This window comes from Mercenaria mercenaria, chromosome 11 (genome assembly GCF_021730395.1).
Source record: "Mercenaria mercenaria strain notata chromosome 11, MADL_Memer_1, whole genome shotgun sequence".
NCBI lineage: Eukaryota > Metazoa > Mollusca > Bivalvia > Venerida > Veneridae > Mercenaria > Mercenaria mercenaria.
Window position 1 is genome coordinate 49,682,579 of NC_069371.1, and position 21,455 is coordinate 49,704,033.

Consider the following 21,455-nt stretch of genomic DNA (forward strand, 5'->3'; position numbering starts at 1 on the left):
CACTACATGTCGATAATAAAATACTTGTGCATTACCCATTGCCATAGAAGCAAATCGGAGACACAAAATATTTCAAGATTATCTTTAAAATGAAAATAAACACAGCTTTTCAATAAACAGCTTCTGTTTAGGAATGTTTGACATTAAATTTCCATTTCAACTGAAGAAAAGAATTAAATGCAAATTTTCGACAATGTCAATGTATTGTAATGAATTGATATGCCTAATTCAGTTTTAAGTTTTTATCACATATCAGGACGTCATGTGGAAATAGGAAGCCTTTCACTTTAAAATTTCTGTTTACAGAAAAGGGCAAGTTTTTTATGTTTAACCAAAAAACATGTCTTCTGTCTGAGTTGATTTTTAAAGCCAGTTTGTTAATAGATCAGTCTGACATTCAAGGAAGAATATCATTTCAAAAAACAATCTCAGTACAAGTTTTGTAACCATCTGCCCACAACAAATGACTCACGCCTATATTTCAGTTTGTTAAACTGTAAAAGCAGAAATTATTGCGAGGGTTTAATTTTCGATATATTCGCAAGGCCCTTCTCACGAAAATTATTTCTTGCGCAAATATTCACCATTTGTATAATTCAAATTCAAGCTGGGTACCATTTTTACAATGTTGCAAATATTAAACCTTGCAAATACTCAAAATTTCAAATTCACAGAATTTTGACCCGCGAAAATATGTGCTTTTACAGTGTCTAAAAATCTATAAATTTATCCCTTTTTTTTCAGCAGTATTTCAATTGTTTACAGTGGTCAGTACTTGACTAACACACTAGTTCTAACTTTTTTTTATTTTACAGATAAGACCTACTTCCTCACACAAATTAATGAAGAGATCCACATCTCAATTCAGACACAGTGTGTTTATTCAAACTGTCACAGAGAACATCTGCCTCATGCAGGGATCAAACACGCAACCATAGTCTTCTTAGTCTAGTGCTCTACCTGCTCAGCTGGCTTGGCATATTCAAACATGGGTAGAAGTTACCCAAAATACATCACATAATATAAATTAAGTACTAAGTACTATGGCTAGGACTCCTTTGAAAAGCTTGAAACTACATGACATGGGAAGCATATCTGATCTCTATACATGAAAAAAGGCCTCCTGCATTTTATCAAATCTGCTCTTCAAGGGATTAAAGATTAATTTTTAAACTAAAACCGACTATCTACAGACATTTCATTAAATGGATTAAAACATGAAGAGTTTTTATTTACCCTATAGATGCAAATCAAGCCCATTTTAAGAAGACCTCAGTACAGTGACCTTTATATATCAATTTCAGTGACTTTATTATGCCGAAGATATCTTATTTTCAAACACGTATAACGTGACTGATTTTTTACACATTTTTAACTTCTAAAATAAAATTTATCAGATATTTATACTATCATCTTCAGCTAGCATTATAGTTTGAAAGCAGCTTAGCCTAAAGAAGCACATCTCATGCACTAAATAGTAATACTATGAACAAAGTAATCTAATATTATAAGTTCTTCAATTTCTTGGCAGATATTTTTTTTAAATATTGAATCCCGAAAATATGTATAAATGCCCTCGTTAGGTCTCATGGGGGTGGATGGGGATAGTGGGGAGCGGGAGAACTTAAGGAAATTAGCTGCACATTCAAAAGGTTAACAATCTCAATTCTGATATTTTATAGTTGCACTTTCTTGTGTGTGTGTCGTGTGTGTGTGTGTGTGTGTGTGTGTGTGTGCGTGTGCATGCGCGCTTGTGTGTACATTGTGTTTTTAACAGTTTTTCTGACATATAATGATGACGTCTGCTTGTAGTACTGACCACAATGCAAAACTAATGTCAGCGTGTTGCCTCACTGGTATATCAGGCCATAGACACAATGTCAAGACACCCAGTCCACAACTCCAGTGCTACAACTATTCAATTTATGCTGAGCGCAAAGGGAGGACGCAGTACCACTTTGATTAAGTCTTTGGTATGATCTGGCCAGGGATCAGACCCAACAACACACACATACCTGTCAGATTTCTTTTACCACTAACTTGACTATTCCACTACTGCGGCTGCTTTAAAACTTTGATATTTTATGATGCATATCTGAATGTTACCAAAGACATAGTGTGGTAACAGATACAGAGCTTTGTGCAGAGGTGCTTTTTTTGGGCCATATATGTCTGAATGTGCCCCTTTAATAATATCATATTCCTATTTCAAGTACTAAATGAAAAATTTTAGGTAGAGATAACAAGCAGTAATAAAATAATAAATTATTCATAATAATGACCGAAGGTGAAAGGTTACAACCCTTTAGGCATAGACCACACTCGATAGTAGTTTTTTAGGATATAAACTCTTGTTTAGATCATAAAACTGCTGTCATATATGTTTGTAAGAAACTGGTAATTTTAACATAATAGATGTTTTTCTCTCTTTAGATATTTCCCTCTTTTATTCTCATTTTTTTTGTTCTGTACAAACTTTCAAGCAGTATCACACAATTTTTATTTTTTCACTTTTTTTCTAATTGTTAGGTCCAAGTACAACAATTTGGGAAAATGTGGGATATTTATACAATTTGATACATCTTGGATTCGCAAGGCATAGCTTTTGCACTGTGAATTAATTGTGCTATATACCAGTGGCCGAAAATTCTATGAAACATAAACATAAACTTACTGGATTGAGTCCCTCCACACTATTGCGCTGCCACCGGGGTATGGAGGTTTTGGGAATGTGTATTATACCAATGGCAGGAGATCGCATCAAGACTGCCGGAGCTGTCTGTAGTAATGCATTGTGATTGCCAGGTATCGGGCTGGAACGCTGCTTTGTTCCTTGGTCCTTCGTCTTCTGTAACTTCTGTCGTATACTATTCAACTATCAAATAAAACCAAAAGAATGTTTTCAGTGAGAATAAAAACAAAAAATTTCTGCAAGCGCATTTTTAACCTTTACCCTGCTAAATACCATTTATTATTCGAGGGGGAGTTCACTGAAAATTGACAAACTGAATAGTGAACAGTGCAGACCATGATCAGCCGGCAGATAATCACTTGCCGCCAGCAGGCTAAAGGTTAATAAATGCCCTTTTCCAGGATTCAAATTTAAGTTCACGTTCTTGAGAAATATATAAATTTCAAACTTCATGATACTTGTTTTGTTTGGCGAATGAAAATATTTTGTGCCAAATGATCCACATTTTTGATTGGCCACTTCTATCAATGTTCTTTCTTGGAAAAATCAGTCAAAGTCATCTGAATGTTTTTTAAAATTGCTTGTGGTTACATTCAATGCATGCCTCCTTCATATGTCTCAAGTACCCACAGCTACACTATGTTTACCACATGTTCTGGGTTTGTTTTTTGGTTGTTATTTATGATCATATGTATATGAGTTGCTCAAATGTTTAAACTGCATTTTTGGATTCCCTAGGTGAGTTAAGCATGGTGGTTAGAAAATGCAGGGTTTTTTTTCATTTAGCAAGTTGAAGCAAATTCTACTTGCAAAAAAACAAAAAAAACAGAAGAAAGTCTAGCTAAATTTGAAGTTTACAGTGACTTTCTTTCCTGTTCATAGAATGTGTCTTAGTGAGATTCTCTAAAAACATCTATCAAATTAAAGCCGAACATAACACTTAAACGAGAAATGTATTCTGTAGAAATTATTGAACAGGCTTCCTGTGTAAGTTTTTCTTAAATTTTACGATTCAACACAGGGTCTTAGGGGAATTATGGCCCCTCCAAAAACACACATCATCAATGAGCTTCTGTGAAAGTACTTTCTGTATGTAAATGACATTTTTCCCAATTGTAAAGGCCACGGGCCCCATTCCCAGGCCCCAAAAAAAAGTCTGTTTCCAGTCTCCTGTCAAAAAAAAAAGAGGGTAGGTAGGTAGGTAGGAATCTTCTTTTTTTTTTTTTTTTTTGAGGCCTTTAAATTCTCCGTTCTCCGATGATGAAGAGCTGCCAGGTAAATCATGATACTGGTGAAATATGTCATCAACTATTTTGAGATCTGGAACAATAGTAAGTTTTTGCCCATTTTATATTGCAAAAAAGCTTTAGTTAAACTGATGAAGCCAGCAACACAGGAGCTGCCATCTTTGATATAACTGCCAACCAATCAGAACTGCATATTTCAGCGAAACGACGCGAAAGGTTTAAAATGAAATGGAAATATTTTTCTAAAAATCAAATGGCCGAAAATTATCCCCAATAAAAAGTTTAGGGTAGGGGGTAAAAAAAAAAGAGGGTTGGTAGGGAGACTGGAAACAGACTTTTTTTTTGGCCCCTCATCAGTAGGGAAAAAACATTCACCAAATATGCATTCATTTAGATAAATATGGTATTTTTTTTTTTTTTTTTAATTCAGACGTTTTTACTATTTATCTTCATTTATACACAAATGTACATGTATGTAGCTCAACAACATTTTTTTTTTATAAATGTTCCTTTTAAATATATGAAAGAACAAATACACAAATAAATATTTGAGCTGTTTAAACATTTTCAATTATACAGAAATTTATGCAAATAAACTATTTAATCTGTTCAACACCGATGAATAAGTACCCAACTCACATCAGTTAAGCAAACAGCTAACATGACGCCTATTGAATAAAACTACAGTGTATAACGGAGTTATTGTGAACTTTTTATATGTATGAAATACGATGTTTACAGCAAATTTCAAAGGAGCTTTTCTGTAAAGATGTAATATATATCTCCGTACAGTATATATGGGCAACAGATTTCTGAGGTTTAACAGTTCAAACATTGTGTGATTTGTGATTTTTAATGGCTTGAGGAATGACATACTGGCATGATAGAATCATTAGCTGCTATTCAGCCAATAAACAGCATAATTATGGTTTTCAACATGTTCAATGATTAGCTAATACTTCCCCGTATCTTCAAGCACATGTACCTAAAAATTCTTCATTTTGAAGCAACAAGGCATAGTGAAGTAAAAGCAATTATAACTTACATGTAATTCATAATCTATAAGCTGCCTACAAAATACTTACAGCTAATTTTTTATCAGCATGTCCAAATGACGCTGATCGTCTGTGTTTCTTTTTCTTTTTTTCCGCCTTACGCTCCGCTACTTCCACATGCCAGTCTTCAGGAGTCTGAAACATATATCGCATAACATCAACAAACAAATAATGCAAGGCCGACGGTGGTCTAGTGGTTGAGATGTTGGCAGATTAACCTGGGGTTCATGTGTTCAAGCCCCACTGGAGTCACAACCATGCCTTTGCATTTGACACAAGTATGAAGCAGACTCGAAATTGGTAAAACTTAGCTTGAAGCTTTCATCACAATCCAGCTTAAATAAATGTGTTGGCTAGTCTGGCTGGTCTGCACTGGTCGCAAAGGCTAAATCACTAGCTACCAGCAGGTTAAAGGTTAAACGGAGTTGGAGGACAAACAAAGAAAAACACATACTGTCTACATTTAAAACAGTCATAGGAAACATTCACCTTTTTCAGGGGAACAAATTCCTAATATCCGGGTAGTAAGCTATTTGTCTCCCAATTGGGCTATCACATTGCATGACGTTTGAAGCAAAAATATTGCAAAATCTCATCACTTCTACTGTTTACACTAGATTTTCCATATCAAAATGTTTCCTTTGATACCCAATACTGCAAAAAATGTGCTTAGAAAAGTAAACAACTGCAAACCAAATAAGGACAATTCATTCGTATCAATGTTTACACTAAAATGCTTAAAAATTGAATATGAATTTTCCTGGCGCCACTGCTTCTTGCCACAAAACCTACAGGAGGGGTTTTTTTTTGAGAAAAAATAAAGTATAACGATGCCCTGAACGAGGTAACTATACTGACTAAGTGCATTCTACCTTCTGAATTTGTCCTTGGAATATGGTGGTAGTTATAAAATTCATACATTATTACCAATCTTCTGGAAAGAGTAACATAATATTACCATGTTTCTTTTAAGAAATATGGCACATTAAAAGAAGCAGACCTTTGGGCCACATTTAAAAAAGTCTTTGTTTGCTGTCTCCCGGCCTTACTTTTTAAAGTTGGGTAGGTAGGCAGTTATTAATATTATTATTATTTTATTTGTGTGTGTGTGTGAGGGGATTATACTTCTACCAATAGACAGTAGATATATGATCGTTTCTTACACTATATTTCTTCTGCAAATCTGTATAATATTGTGTTGTATAAAAGGATGAAATTAAATAATACAATTTAAACTTTCTTACTTTTTATTTTGCTTACTTGAAATATATTCGGCATTTCTCATATCGCAACTTAAAAAAAAATTTGACCAGCATTGTCCAACAAAAACTTTTAGGGCGCAGCATTTTAAGCGGGTAGGTGTAGGTGCTTACTTGAAATATATTCGGCATTTCTCATATCGCAACTTAAAAAAAAATTTAACCAGCATTGTCCAACAAAAACTTTTAGGGCGCAGCATTTTAAGCGGGTAGGTGTAGGTGCTTACTTGAAATATATTCGGCATTTCTCATATCGCAACTTAAACAAGAGGACCATGATGGTCCTGAATCGCTCACCTATCCCCACATGACCCAGTGTTGAACTGAGTATGATGTCGTTATTTCTATTATTTGACATAATGACCTAGTTTTTTAGCACATGTGACCTAGATATCATCAAGATAAAACATTCTGACCAATTTTCATGAAGATCCAATGAAAAATATGACCTCTAGAGAGATCACAAGGTTTTTCTATTATTTGACCTAATGACCTAGTTTTTGAAGGCAAGTGATGCACTTTTGAACTTGACCTAGATATCATCAAGTGAACATTCTCACCAATTTTTATGAAGATCTCATGAAAAATATGGCCTCTAGAGAGGTCACAAGGTTTTTCTATTTTTCGACCTACTGACCTAGTTTTTGAATGCACACGACCCAGTTATGAACTTGACCTAGATATCATCAAGCTGAACACTCTCACCAATTTTCATGAAGATCCATTGAGAAATATGGCCTCTAGAGACATCACAAGGCTTTTCTATTTTTAGACCTACTGACCTAGTTTTTGACCGCATGTGACCCAGTTTCGAATTTGACCTAGATATCATCAAGATGAACATTCTGATCAATTTTCATGAAGATCTCTTGAAAAATATGGCCTCTAGAGAGGTCACAAGGTTTTTCTATTTTTAGATCTACCGACCTAGTTATTGACCGCACGTGACCCAGTTTTGGACTTGACTTAGATATCATCAAGGTGAACATTCTGACTAATTTTCATAAAGATCCCATGAAAAATATTGCCTCTAGAGAGGTCACAAAGTTTTTCTATTTTCAGACCTACTGACCTAGTTTTTGACCCCATGTGACCCAGTTTCAAACTTGACCTAGATATCATCAAGGTGAACATTCTGACCAATTTTCATGAAGATCCATTGAGAAATATGGCCTCTAGAGAGGTCACAAGGTTTTTCTATTTTTAGACCTACTGACCTAGTTTTTGACCCCACATGACCCAGTTTCAAACTTGACCTAGATATCATCAAGCTGTACATTCTGACCAATTTTCATGAAGATCCATTGAGAAATATGGCCTCTAGAGAGGTCACAAGGTTTTTCTATTTTTAGACCTACTGACCTAGTTTTTGACCCCACGTGACCCAGTTTCGGACTTGACCTAGATATCATCAAGGTGAACATTTTGACCAATTTTCATGAAGATCTCAAGAAAAATATGGCCTCTAGAGAGGTCACAAGGTTTTTCTATTTTTAGACCTACTGACCTAGTTTTTGACCGCACGTGACCCAGTTTCGAACTTGACCTAGATATCATCAAGATGAACATTCTGACCAACTTTCATAAAGATCCTATGAAAAATGTGACCTCTAGAGTGGTCACAAGCAAAAGTTTACGCACGGACGGACGGACGACGGACGCCACGCGATCACAAAAGCTCACCTTGTCACTTTGTGACAGGTGAGCTAAAAAAAATTTGACCAGCATTGTCCAACAAAAACTTTTAGGGCGCAGCATTTTAAGCGGATAGGTAGGGAGACAGCAAACAAAGTTTAACATATTTTTAATTTTGGCCTTGTAATGATCTATTACACAGATCCGTTTTATCATAAGTTTTTCACACTGTAAATTTCACTTTTTGCAAAATGACTGTCACATTGTCAGCATGAAAAGCCTTTTTCTTCCAAGTTAAAAACTATAGAAACTGACCAAGGAGTGGGTGAATGGGACCCTCGGGGTTTTTTTGTGTGAAATACATGTACACTGATTCATTAATATTAGCCCAATTTACTGGTGGAAAAATAACCACATTGTTGACAGTAAAACTTAGGAATCCATAAATCTCTCCTATTGTACAAAATCATCAAATCATAGCTTTAAAATGCAAGGTCAATTTATCACATAATTATAAACTTTTCTTCGGATAATGACAGGAAATCTGTGACCAACTTGGTGTAAACTTTGGACTTTTAAAACCTATGGTATATTTATTCCAAACTGGCCTATTTCACAATGTAAAACCAATCAATCATTATAACAAATTAGAGACTTATTTCATAACAAGGCTAATATGGTACCCTGCCAAGAAAAACTGGCACCAGTTCAGGAAATTACAACTATAGTACAAAGGATTTTAATAGTAGGAAATGCTTTAACATGACAAAAACTGTTTTTGTGAACCTTTTTTACAATGAAATGAATGTGTACAAGCAATGATTAGGTAATTTAATCTAGCCTTCGCACTGTAATCAATGGGACAATGCACTCAAAAGGTTTTACAATTGGCAATTAAATTTTCATTATCTTCTAAATGACAGCACTATAGGTTTGTTGATATATATAAGCAATGAAATGATTTTCTGTTAGACCACTTGGAAAGGCCAGAGTCCTATAACTTAAGGTATAAAAACATAAAATTGGGTTGAACATGTTCGAGGTTCCACCTATTTTTAGAGTCTCAGAACAGTCTGCCAAGGGGACTGGGTTTGGGTCCTGGTCTGGTGTCACATTTCTCTCACTCTTCGACATTTACTAAGACACATGGAACCTTGACTGTATATAATGCTCCCAGATCATGCTTACTGTTCAGTTGAATTTCAAATATGGGTGGTAATACTGTACATGTATGTTAGGGCATACAACTTCAGAAAAATGTGCAAGAGGCGTCTGCTCAGTGGTTACAGGGGTCTAGGGATAAAGGAAAGTGTTCATTAACTTGCCAATTTATATACATACTGTAGCAGTTGACTACCTGATAATGTATAAATTCAATTTCATATAAATTAAGGCTCACTCATGTCAATAATGAGATGAAAACTATATTTCAGTCAGCTTTCTACAAAAACCAGAAGCTGCATATCACTTAGTTACATTTAAAAAACTTCTTGTGGTTTGAGGCAAAACATATTTTTGTGGTTACCGCATAATATTATAACACCTTAAATTACTTTTACCAGGGAAAGTAGGCTGACATTTAAGTGTTATTTTCAAGAAACAAAAACGCTCTATCAATGAGCTTTTACAGGTCTCTATCTTTTACCAAATTGCATGAAATCACTTTTGATGAAAGAGACCCTTAAAAATGCAGCAAACTGCTTCTTGAAGATAACAGCTTAGGAGCAAATTTATCACTTAAAATCATTACAAAATCTAACATAAAATGAAAAAAATACTTGCTGTGTAAACCATTAATTTTCATCCTTACTTTATAGCTATATCTAAAACCCTTAACAATTTACACAGAAAGCAAAAAAAAACCAAAAAAACAAGGTGCTGTGTTCAATAAACGCTTGATGCCCACGGTGGCATCCTTGTCAGTACAAAGCAACCCGAGTCCAAAACGAGGTCAAGTTCAAGGTCAAACTGAGGTCAGGTGATGTCTGAAGATGAAGAATGGTCACAGGTTACATCTGCATTAGTTTCAAGTCATTCTAGTTAGGGGTATTGATGCTAGACGAAACGGTCCCATTTGGTTAACCTCGTACAGATGGACGAACAGACGAACAGGACAATCACTATATCCCTCCCGCGATGCAGATGCCGGGGGCATAAAAACAACAGGAAATTTCTGGTAAAACCGATGGATTCTCCCCAAAGTATGATCACTGCTTTTTAAAAGTACAAAAGCGGAATTCATCAACTGGGCACATACCTAGTCTTAGAATTAAAGCTTACCACTCAACAGTTTACTAAACTCCGCAATACCAATATTCCTAGATTTTCTACTTTTAACTTGTTATCTGCTGGTAACAGAAAAACTAACCTGTGTCCCTTTGTCTTCCATGAATGTCCCAGATGACTGTGTGTGATGATGACATCCTCCGATATCTACTGGCCATTGTCCCTTCAAATAGGGACCAATCGTATCGAGGGAGCTTGTTCGACGTAGGGATGATGATGCAGGACTTACTCTGATTGCTTTCGGTCTCTCAACTGAAATTTTAATATTAATAATAGAATAACAAATTTTTCAAATAAACAATTCTTTATAAAATATGGTTGACTTCACAACTTCTGACTTCTGAAGACTGCGTAATTATATATATAATCAAGACCCTTTCGAGTTTTGAAGACATCCCCACCTCTTACCTTACCTGATTATACCTCTGGACATATAATGCTGGTTAATTTTCATGCATGTTTTTTTTTTCAAGTAAAACTGCTTGTTCAGAGGAGCAAAAACAAAACCATGTACAACTGTACCAGCCGATATAAACTATCAGTCAAACATGAATTATAGTACCAGTCCAACATTAACTGAACGCGTACTAACCCAACATGAACTGTACCAGTCCAACATGAACTGTACCAATCCAACATGAACTGTACCAGTCTAACAAGAATGGTACCAGAACATGAATTGTACCAGTCCAACATGAATTGTACCAATCAAAGTAACATGAACTGTACCAATCCAACATGAACTGTACCAGTCTAACAAGAATGGTACCAGAACATGAACTGTACCTGTCCAACATGAATTGTACCAATCTAAGTAACATTAACAGTACCAGTCCAACATGAACTGTATCAATCCAACATGAATGGTACCAATCCAACATGAACTGTACCAGTCTAACAAGAATGGTACCAGAACATGAACTGTACCTGTCCAACATGAATTGTACCAATCTAAGTAACATTAACAGTACCAGTCCAACATGAACTGTATCAATCCAACATGAACTGTACCAATCCAACATGAACTGTACCAGTCTAACAAGAATGGTACCAGAACATGAACTGTACCTGTCCAACATGAATTGTACCAATCTAAGTAACATGAACTGTACCAGTCCAACATGAACTGTATCAATCCAACATGAACGGTACAAGCCCAACATGAACTGTACCAGTCCAACATGAACTGTACCAGTCCAACATGAACTGTATCAATCCAACATGAATGGTACCAGCCCAACATGAACTGTATCAATCCAACATGAACTGTACCTGTCCAACATGAATTGTACCAATCTAAGTAACATGAACGGAACCAGCCCAACATGAACTGTACCAGTCCAACATGAACTGTATCAATCCAACATGAACTGTACCAAACCAACATGAACTGTACGAGCCCAACAAGAACTGTATCAATCCAACATGAACGGTACCAGCCCAACATGAACTGTAACAGCCCAACAAGAGCTGTATCAGTAAAACTCAATTGTATTATGAATATATTTGTATCCCTGTAATGTAATTTGTTGGTTTAATATCCGAGGTGAAAAAAAATTAAGGTAATGGGGTAGATGTTTAAGTGAATCTTTTCATACTTTGTATTCTCATACCCTCTGCATGTGTGGTCTAATTTTCATATTAGGGAAAAAGGTTAAAAAGCCAACAAAACATTTACATGCAACATGCTTCCTGCTCATCAGATCTACAGAAAATTTTCTAATTAAAGTGCAACATGTTTTCCAAAATCACATAAAATCTGGTTTCCTCTGCTTCAGGGAGACTGTTGGCTTTTAATTGGTAGTAAATTACTGCCTAGACAGCAAATACACTAAGGAAAAACAGTAAAAATGTCGTAAAGCTACTCGCCCTCAGTTTGGGCATGTTCATTTCCATCAAGTTTGGCACAGAATCATGAGTGTATATTCACTGGAAAATGATAGTGTGAAAATTAAAGTAAGACATTGGTAAAATGCAAGAAGAATGTAAATTTTCTGCATTATTTCAAAAGCATTGCAATGGTTTACTACCTCCTGCACAGTATTTTATAAGAATATCTTGCGACAATCTTACATCAGTAACTTTGTACCACTAGTCACTTTCAGAGTACTCACTTTTTATGGATTTTTAGAGAACTTATTTTTCACCTAAAATGTGTGGGTTAGTCCCTTTAATGGAATAGATATGCAAAATGAGAACCGGCATTTATACAAGAAAATTCCATTTAAGATCGAGACTGAAATTCTGAAACAGAATTACTACGGTTTTCCAGTGTGTCATATTTATCACAAGGATGAATGTATTGGAAAAACTAGGTGACGTCAGTGAATTCTTTCGCGCAAAATCACTCTCCTTAATACCTTGTACCTAGGTGATGGCTTATGTGCAATCAATTGGTGACAATTGATTTTCATGAAATGAGGTCATCATTTATTGATGAAATTGACATGGGTTGAAATTATCATCTTCGTGACAATATTAAACCTATGCTAAGATTTTATCAATTCATTCAACAAGAATGTTACTCTGATCAATCAATCAGCATTATCTCACAGACCAATTGTCAGTCAGAGTCAGTCAAAGGGGACATGTTCGGGTTTAGTGTCTTTTTCAACAACTTTTCAGTCATAAATTATAACCGATGACTTGTAGTAGTAAGAGTAATACCCATCTTTAGACTGCTACCTCACTGGAATATCACACAATAGACATGCGACATGATACCCCACCTAGTCATATACCGAGTCACTGACATAGGCTGACCGGAGTTCTATTAAACTATCCTAATGCTGAGTGTCAAGCAAGGGAAAAACTACCAGTAACATGTCTCACCTCTTTGGTATGACGCAGACAGGGCGTGAACCTATAACTTCCAAAATTCTAAGAGTTCTTGTTTTTAGAAAGAACAGCAGCCCAGCTTCCTGTCGATTCTATGTTCTTGCATATCATAAGTGAGAAAGATAAAGATATTCAGGTAGAAGATCACCTTATCTTTTCCCTAGGGAAAAGACAAGATACTGAGGTGCATTGTGATGTCATATTACTGACATCAAAAACTACAAGTAATGTGCGATTTTATAATTTACAGTGTCTTTTAAATTTCCCACTGGCAGACAAAAGAAATTATGACCTAACATGTCTGCCAGCGTCAGACAGGACTTTTCCCAATGACACTGCAGGGCTTGACAAAACCTTTGAAAGTAGACAGCATCTACTTTAAAGACTGTTAAAAATGGTACACGCCATAATCTTGTTCTGGAATACTGAGCGTCTAGCTAATGCAATCATAATGAGGTACCGAAATTTTTGAGCGGGATGGACTTTTTGAGTTGCGAACATCAAGTCAACTTCAGTTTTATATATTTTAATATCCAGCTTCTGCGCTGCTCTCAGAGTCTGTTTTAATCTGATTTATCATGTTTTCGGTCAAAACTGCACTCTTCCTGCAAAACGAGTTTTACATGAGGGGATGAGTGGATTTGTCAAGCTCTGCACAGACAGGCTTATAAGAAACTCTGTGATTTCTCAGGTGCCTGCCCATTATGAAACAATGCCCTCCACCATCAACAGCTAGAAAGACACCATATGACCTATTATTATGTCATCGTGAAATTAAACACAAAACAAAAATCCTTAAAGGGGCATGCCTGAACATAAACATCAAATGTTTCTTTAAACATGACATAATTAAAGTATGGCAAAATATCTTTAAGGTTTCAAACTTGTAAGACTTCCGACATAATCTAGAAATAACAACCGTCTAAACTCTTAGCTTTGTCAACATTGCATGATGAACAGTCATAAGAAAGGCGAAATACAACATTAATCACTAAATTCCCTCATAAAATTAATGATTTCATACCAATTTAGCTTTTATTTCAGCCTCGACCAGTATAAATACAGGGTACAACAAATTTGCACTCAACTTTTACACTTCTTTCATTGTGCAAACATTTTTTTGCGAAAACAGCTCTTTTTAATCATGGCATTTTTCAGCAAGAAAGCCATGATTGCGTTTATGGGTATTCAAATTATACCTACGCCTACGGATTGATTACATTAACGTGATTCAACATACGGAAAGAAAAAGTAGTACTCTTCGTTATGTTTGTTTCTGTCGGGTTATGAGTCGCATCAGCACATTTTAGGTCATTATCGCAGCTCTTCCAGCTTTAATGGTGGAGGAAAGCCCCAGGTACCTCTCCAGTAAGCAAGACTACAAACCTTCTGTATGTCAGCTGATAATGGCTTCATCACTTTGAGAATTCAACAACCCAAGCAAGTTGGCAAGGGTTCTAATCAGTCACCTTAACCTCTCGGCCATGGAGGCCGCCATAACCTCTATTTGTTTCACTTTTTAAAACAAATGAAATACAGAAAATGACTGATCCTGTCCACAATCATTTAGGGTTGTACGTTTCAGAAAATTTAGGGATAAACAGCTTGAGCAGAAAATAATCTCCTTTCTGTTTTCTTATTTTTGTTGTTGTTGGGTTTAGTCACACAGATTCAAGGTCATTATGGCTATCTTCCCAGCTTTTGCACTAAAGGCCGGTGAAGGCAGACACCAGAGGACCCTCCTGGCATTATTTATGGCATGGACGGGTACCAGGGTATTTCCACTGACCTTTTGTAAGCCAGCTGAATGGCTTCCTCGTATGAAGAATTCTACAACCCAAGTTAGGTTCTGAACCTATATCGGTAAGGGGCAAGTGATTTAAAGTCAAACACTTTAACCTTTAGCATGCTAGATAAATTGTCGTCTGCTAAAATTGTAAAGTTCATTCAATTTGCTCCAAAATTGGAAGAAATATTGTCAGAGTAGCAAACAGCTTGGCACCTGATCAGACGCCGATTTAATCGGTGTCTGATCTGGTTCCAAGCTGTTTGCAAAGGCTGTTAAATTCGCCTGCAGCAGGCTAAGGGTTAACGATTCAGCCACGGCAATCCCATTTCCAAGTTAAATGCCTCATCAAACAAGAGCTGTCGGATGACAGCGCGCTAGACTATTCAAAATATTACCACAGATATTCAGAAAAAAGAAGATTAGACAAACAATGTTCCTGTATTTGTGGATTTCGATAAGTCTTGCACTAAATGGCAATGTGTGAACCAATTTCAAAGTCCAAACAAGAGGACCATGATGGTCCTGAATCGCTCACCTCTTCCCATATGACCCAGTTTTGAGTATGACGTCATTTTTTCTATTATCTGACATAGTGACCTAGTTTTTGAGCTCATGTGACCCAGTTTTTAACTTGACCTAGATATTATCAAGATAAAAATTCTGACCAATTTTCATGAAGATCCATTGAAAAATATGGTCTCTAGAGAGGTCAAAAGATTTTAATAATTTTAGACCTACTGACCTAGTTTTTGACCGCAGTTGACCCAGTTTCACATTTGACTTAGATATCATCAAGATGAACATTCAGACCCACTTTCATACAGATCCCATGAAAAGTTGGCCTCTAGAGAGGTCACAATGTTTTTTTTATTATTTGACCTACTGACCTAGTTTTTTATGGCATGTGACCCAGTTTCAAACTTGACCTAGATATCATCAAGATGAACATTCTGACCAATTTTTATGGAGATCCATTCACAAGTATGGTCTCTAGAGAGGTCACAAGGTTTTTCTATTTTTAGACCTAATGACCTAGTTTTTCACCACACATGACCCACTTTCGAACTTGGCCTAGGTATCATCAAGGTGAACATTCTGACCAATTTTCATGAAGATCTCATGAAATATATGGCCTCTAAGAGAGGTCACAAGGTTTTTCTATTTTTAGACCTACTGACCTAGTTTTTGACCGCACATGACCCAGTTTCGAACTTGACCTAGATATCATCAAGATGAACATTCAGACCAACTTTCATACATATCCCATGAAAAGTATGGCCTCTAGAGAGGTCACAAGGTTTTTCTATTATTTGGCCTACTGACCTAGTTTTTGATGGCATGTGACCCAGTTTCGAACTTGACCTAGATATTATCAAGGTGAACGTTCTCAGTAATTTTCATGAAGATCTTGTGAAAATATATGGCCTCTAGAGAGGTCACAAGGTTTTTCTATTTTTAGACCTACTGACCTAGTTTTTGATGGCACGTGACCCAGTTTCGAACTTGACCGAGATATCATCAAGGTGAACATTCTGACCAAGTTTCATGAAGATCTTGTGAAATATATGGCCTCTAGAGAGGTCACAAGGTTTTTCTATTTTTAGACCTACTGACCTAGTTTTTGAAGGCACGTGACCCAGTTTCGAACTTGACCTAGATATCATCAAGATGAACATTCTGACCAACTTTCATAAAGATCCCATGAAAAATGTAACCTCTAGAGTGGTCACAAGCAAAAGTTTACGGACGGACGCACGCACGCACGGACGACGGACACCGCGCGATCACAAAAGCTCACCTTGTCACTTTGTGACAGGTGAGCTAAAAAGGCCATAATTCAGCCAAAATAGTTGTCAGAGTGATGTACTCTTAACTACAGATTGAAATCATGATGATAAACAAGTGTTCAAAGTTTAAAAGCAATATGTCAAATAGCTTGACAAAACGTGGACTTGTATGAAAACAGAACAAATTTCCAAGTCCAAAAAGGGCCATAATTCAGACAAAATAGATGACAGAGTTATGTTCTCTTTCCTACAGATAGAGACTATTATACTGAACAAGCGATAAAAGTTTCAAAGCCATATGTCAAACACTTTACACAAAAAATTAACTGGTACGAAAAACTTAACCAAGATTTCTAAGTCAAAGGGGGCCATAATTCAGCCAAAATCCTTGATGGAGTTATGTACTCTTGCCTATAACTGGACATGGTGATGGTTACCAGGTGTTAAAAGTTTCAAAGCTTTATCTCAAAAGACTTTGTCAAAATATCGACTGGTACGAAAAACTTAACCAAGATTTTTAAGTCAAAAAGGGCCATAATTCAGCCAAAATAGATGACAGAGTTATGTTCTCTTACCTATAACTGGACACGGTGATGGTTAACAAGTGTTGAAAGTTTCAAAGCTTTATCTCAGAAGACTGTCAAAATATGAACTGGTACGAAAAACTTAACCGAGGTTTTTAAGTCCAAAGAGGCCATAATTCAGCCAAAATCCTTGATGGAGTTATGTGCTCTTACCTATAACTGGTCATGGAGATGGTAAACAAGTGCTGAAAGTTTCAAACCTTTATCTCAAAAGACTTTGTCAAAATATAAACTGGTACGAAAAACTTAACCAAGGTGTGACGCCGACGCCGACACCGACGCTGTGGTGAGTAGGATAGCTCTACTAATTCTTCGAATAGTCGAGCTAAAAACTAAACTTGCACCTGCTTCGTTACAGCATGCAACTCATCAGCAGCTCATCTGTGTAAAAAATGTGTAAAAAATCTTGTGCATCAAAAAGCCTGCTGAGAATGTCTTGGAAACACAATATCAACCACATGCATCTCTTTGGGTTTGGGTTTTAGATTAAATGCAGGTTCTTCCAGTTTTAATAGTGAGAAAAGATAGAAAAGCCTCCAAATTGGTCAATACTGAATATAGGACAGACAACTGGGTAGAATCACAGATCTTCTTCCTAAGTCAGCCGGACATCTTCACATGTAAGAATTGGTTTCAATTCCACATCACAAAGAGGATTCAAACCCACAAAGTTCTGTAAAGATCAACCTTTACTGCAAGGCAACGAAGGCTCCCTTAACTTAGTTTTCCTGTATACATACAGTAACAAAATAATTTCATACATGAAAATTTAAAAAAAAGAAGAAATAGGAAAAAATCAGATAGATCTGCTCACTCAACCAACCCTAACATTTAACTGAAACCATCAAATGTACCTTTTTCTCTAAGCAGATGTCCCATAATTTATGCATTGTTGCTCAACATTACATCAGAGCCAAGTAAAATCAAATGAAGCAAAAACAAGTCGGCTCTCTAAGTACCAGTAGTTAAGAGAGGAAGAGAGAGAAAAAGGCATGTTGTTGTAAAGTCCTTCTTTCCCCGAGTCACTTACTACTGGCTATTATGTTTTACACTAAGGAGGAGTTTAATACAAAGAACAGACTCCAAGGCAGATTGAATATGGTGTTTAATTTCAAAGTAAGCTGCATATGAATAGCTCCCCAACAGAGTTGTCTCCACACAAAAAAAACTGAAACCCTTATCCATTGTCCATCTCCTGTACAATGGTATATAAATGCAAAAAATTTGATTCGTTTACGATGTGTTTACCAAAATATTTCAACACAATATCAGGCATGAGTGATGAATGTATTAAATTGAAGTAATTCATGTTCAAATAGTAGATTTTTTATCAGTCTCTTTGTAAGTAACATCTGTCGTGTCTGTAGGAGTTTGGTACGAGTTGAATTCCTTTTTCAACAATAATCCACTGTGTTCCTGCTCATATAGCTTCTTAAAAAAACATCAATGTACATGTTTCACTGAATCTAGCAGAATGTAGCACTGAATGTGTTAAAATTGTTAACATCTGTATTCCGGGTTCAATCTTGCCGCAAGTTGCACATCTGGGCTCAAACCTGCTCATCTGGGCTTTGAGCTTGCTCATTATAGGGTTAGAACTTGAACATCTTAATAGGTCTAAACCTGCACGTTCGAAGTGGCATATATACTGGTATATTTTGTATCTGGAGTTGAAACTTGTACACCTGGATTCGAACTGGCACATCTGGGGTTGGAACTTGCACATCTGGGATTCAAACTAGCAGATCTTGGGTTTAATCTTGCACATCCTTCTGGGGTTGAAACTTGCACATGTATAAGGGGTTTAAAGTTTAAACATGCAAATCTTGGGTTAAAACTTGATGTTTCAAACTTGCAACCTGTAGAGAAGTTATTTTGTATTTTCCTTACTGAGCTAGGCCCGTATCCTGAAATATTTGACTGCCGGAGTGAGGGGGGGGGGGGGGGTGCAAACTATAAAGTCTGTGTTGGTGATGAAAAATCAGGAATATGCAACACCACTCATATCCCCTAGCACTGGCTTAAATATCGTTATATTTACTGTAAGGACTCCGCCTCTGTCAAACACATGTATTTTATAAACTGATCAATGACATAATACAACAATGTAATTTGGTTGACCTAAGCCTAAATTTATCCTATTTGTTTGCCCCTTAAAAACTCAAGGGCCTGAAAATACTGGCATATTTCCAGAACAATCAATGAGAAAATTATAGTAGCTGAAAAAGATTTTCATCTTTACACTTATGTCTACAGAATGTACAAGATAAATATCTCATTCAGAAGTGAACTAACAACTTATAGGTGATTAGTGGGTAAACTCAATTTATTATCATATCTGATAACATTCTTTTTAATGTTTTCCTTTCAAGAAGCAGGGCAAATCATTAGATCATATTTAACATGTTTAAAAATATCTACAAGCAGTCCACACTGAAAAACTATCAAAACTGATTTCTCCCTTACAATATCATTTGATATTTACTTTTTTCAACACTGAAAGAAGAAACGGTTAGTATTTTTATTATGATTGTAAGGAATTGGAAGATCGCCAAAGCGTTTATTTATGAACAACGGTAGAGTGCTTTTCTATTGACAATGTAAAGTCGTAAGTCGTTTTTGTTTAGACAAAAAAAAAATGTTGAATTATTGACGGACATGTAAGTCTTACACACTTAAGACTATTTATTACATTACTCATTCAGTAAATTGCATATTTATTTCAATGTATAACATAATGGAATTCTTTACATTCTCACACATCACTTGAGCCACGCCATGAGAAAACCAACATAGTGGGTTTGCGACCAGCATGGATCCAGACCAGCCTGCGCATCCACGCAGTCTGGTCAGGATCCATGCTGTTCTCTTTCAGTTTCAAAGCCTATAGTAATTTGAGAAACTGTTAGCGAACAGCATGGATCCTGACCAGACTGCACGGATGCGCAGGCTGGTCTGGATCCATGCTGGTCGCAAACCCACTATGTTGGTTTTCTCATGGCACGGCTCACTTACTAATTAAATGATATCTTAATTTTCATTTCCTTAAATAATTTTCTGTTTTCTAAAACACAGCACTTAATAAAACACTGTCTTTAATTTGATACCATTTTCTAGAAAAACATGACTCAGACAACAGCTTTTCTTGATTTCTAAATTTTCATATATGGGCCTTTCTTTCAGGTTTTCAGCCAAATTCAGGGGCCAAAATAAGACCAAATTCCTCCTGCCTCAGAACAGTAAGTGTTGGAACACAAGAAAGAGCAACTTATTTTTACTTGGTTTGATAAAAAATGCACTTTTATGTCTTTCACTAGGATTTTGTTGTATTTATAGAAAAAAATATATTCCCTTGGAAGTTACATGTATGTACATTGTAGTGATGTACTCAAAACTCCCTCCAATGACTGTGGCCCCATTCAAAAAAAAAAAAAAAAAAAAAATGAAGGGCAGGACTCTGCTCTGTGACTTTTTCTACGGAAGTTGCAGTTGTAAGCCTCTTCCCCTATGGAAATTTCTTTTAAACCATAAATTTAAGTTTACATCAGGAACTTTTTTCCCCTTTGTCAATGTACGGAGCAATAACATCCCAAGGCCCCTTCTCTCTTTATAGGAAAAAAATACCCTTGCTGCATATACATGCACTTTCATAATTACGCTCTAACAAATTGAGAAATTTACCAAGTAATCCCTTGTATTTTGGCTGGGAGGAAGAAATTATTCTATTTCAGTTTGCGCAACAGCTTTTTTGTTGGGTTTTAGACAGTTACACTGTCCCCATTAAAATTATAAATGGTGTCCTTTTAACGGACAACCCAAGGTCTCCTCAGGCAATATTTCTGGCAGAGGGGCACCTGGATCACTAAGTTTTTGCCAGTAAAAGATGATTCATAATCATATATTAAGTATCATTGTTTAGCTAGTAGATTTTATTTTTACTGTAACTAGAGAACAAAAAAAAGCACTAGCTAATTTAAAACAGCAGAAAATCTTGCTAAAATTACGTACTGACAATCAAAAGTTTGCAAAATTCATTTTTTGTGTTTTTGTTGGGAATTATTTCAGAGGTTGGTACCTGAACCTCTGACCTTCTACAGGCTTCATGTTATATCCCAACGTACATTAGCTGCCTCAATAGCCTAGTGGTAGAGTGTCCCTTTTGAGTGCAGGAGGTTTAGGGTTCGATCTCAGGCCGCGTCATGCCAAAGACGCAAAAAATGGTACTGGTAGCTCCTTTGCTTGGCACTCAGCATTGAAGAGGTTGTACCAGCAGGTAAAATAAG

General features: G+C 36.2%; 1 protein-coding gene across 1 annotated transcript in view; it reads right to left on the minus strand.

Moving 5' to 3' along the window:
* The window catches only part of LOC123530964 (glucocorticoid-induced transcript 1 protein-like), a 59,817-nt gene that overhangs the window by 36,817 nt on the left and 1,545 nt on the right, over positions 1–21,455 (minus strand). Inside the window, exons 2-4 of the mRNA XM_053517410.1 lie at positions 10,257–10,426; positions 5,025–5,129; positions 2,675–2,875 (exon numbers count right to left, since the gene is read on the minus strand). Of these exons, the coding sequence (XP_053373385.1) occupies positions 2,675–2,875; positions 5,025–5,129; positions 10,257–10,426 (476 nt within the window). The remainder of the gene's footprint in view (positions 1–2,674; positions 2,876–5,024; positions 5,130–10,256; positions 10,427–21,455) is intronic.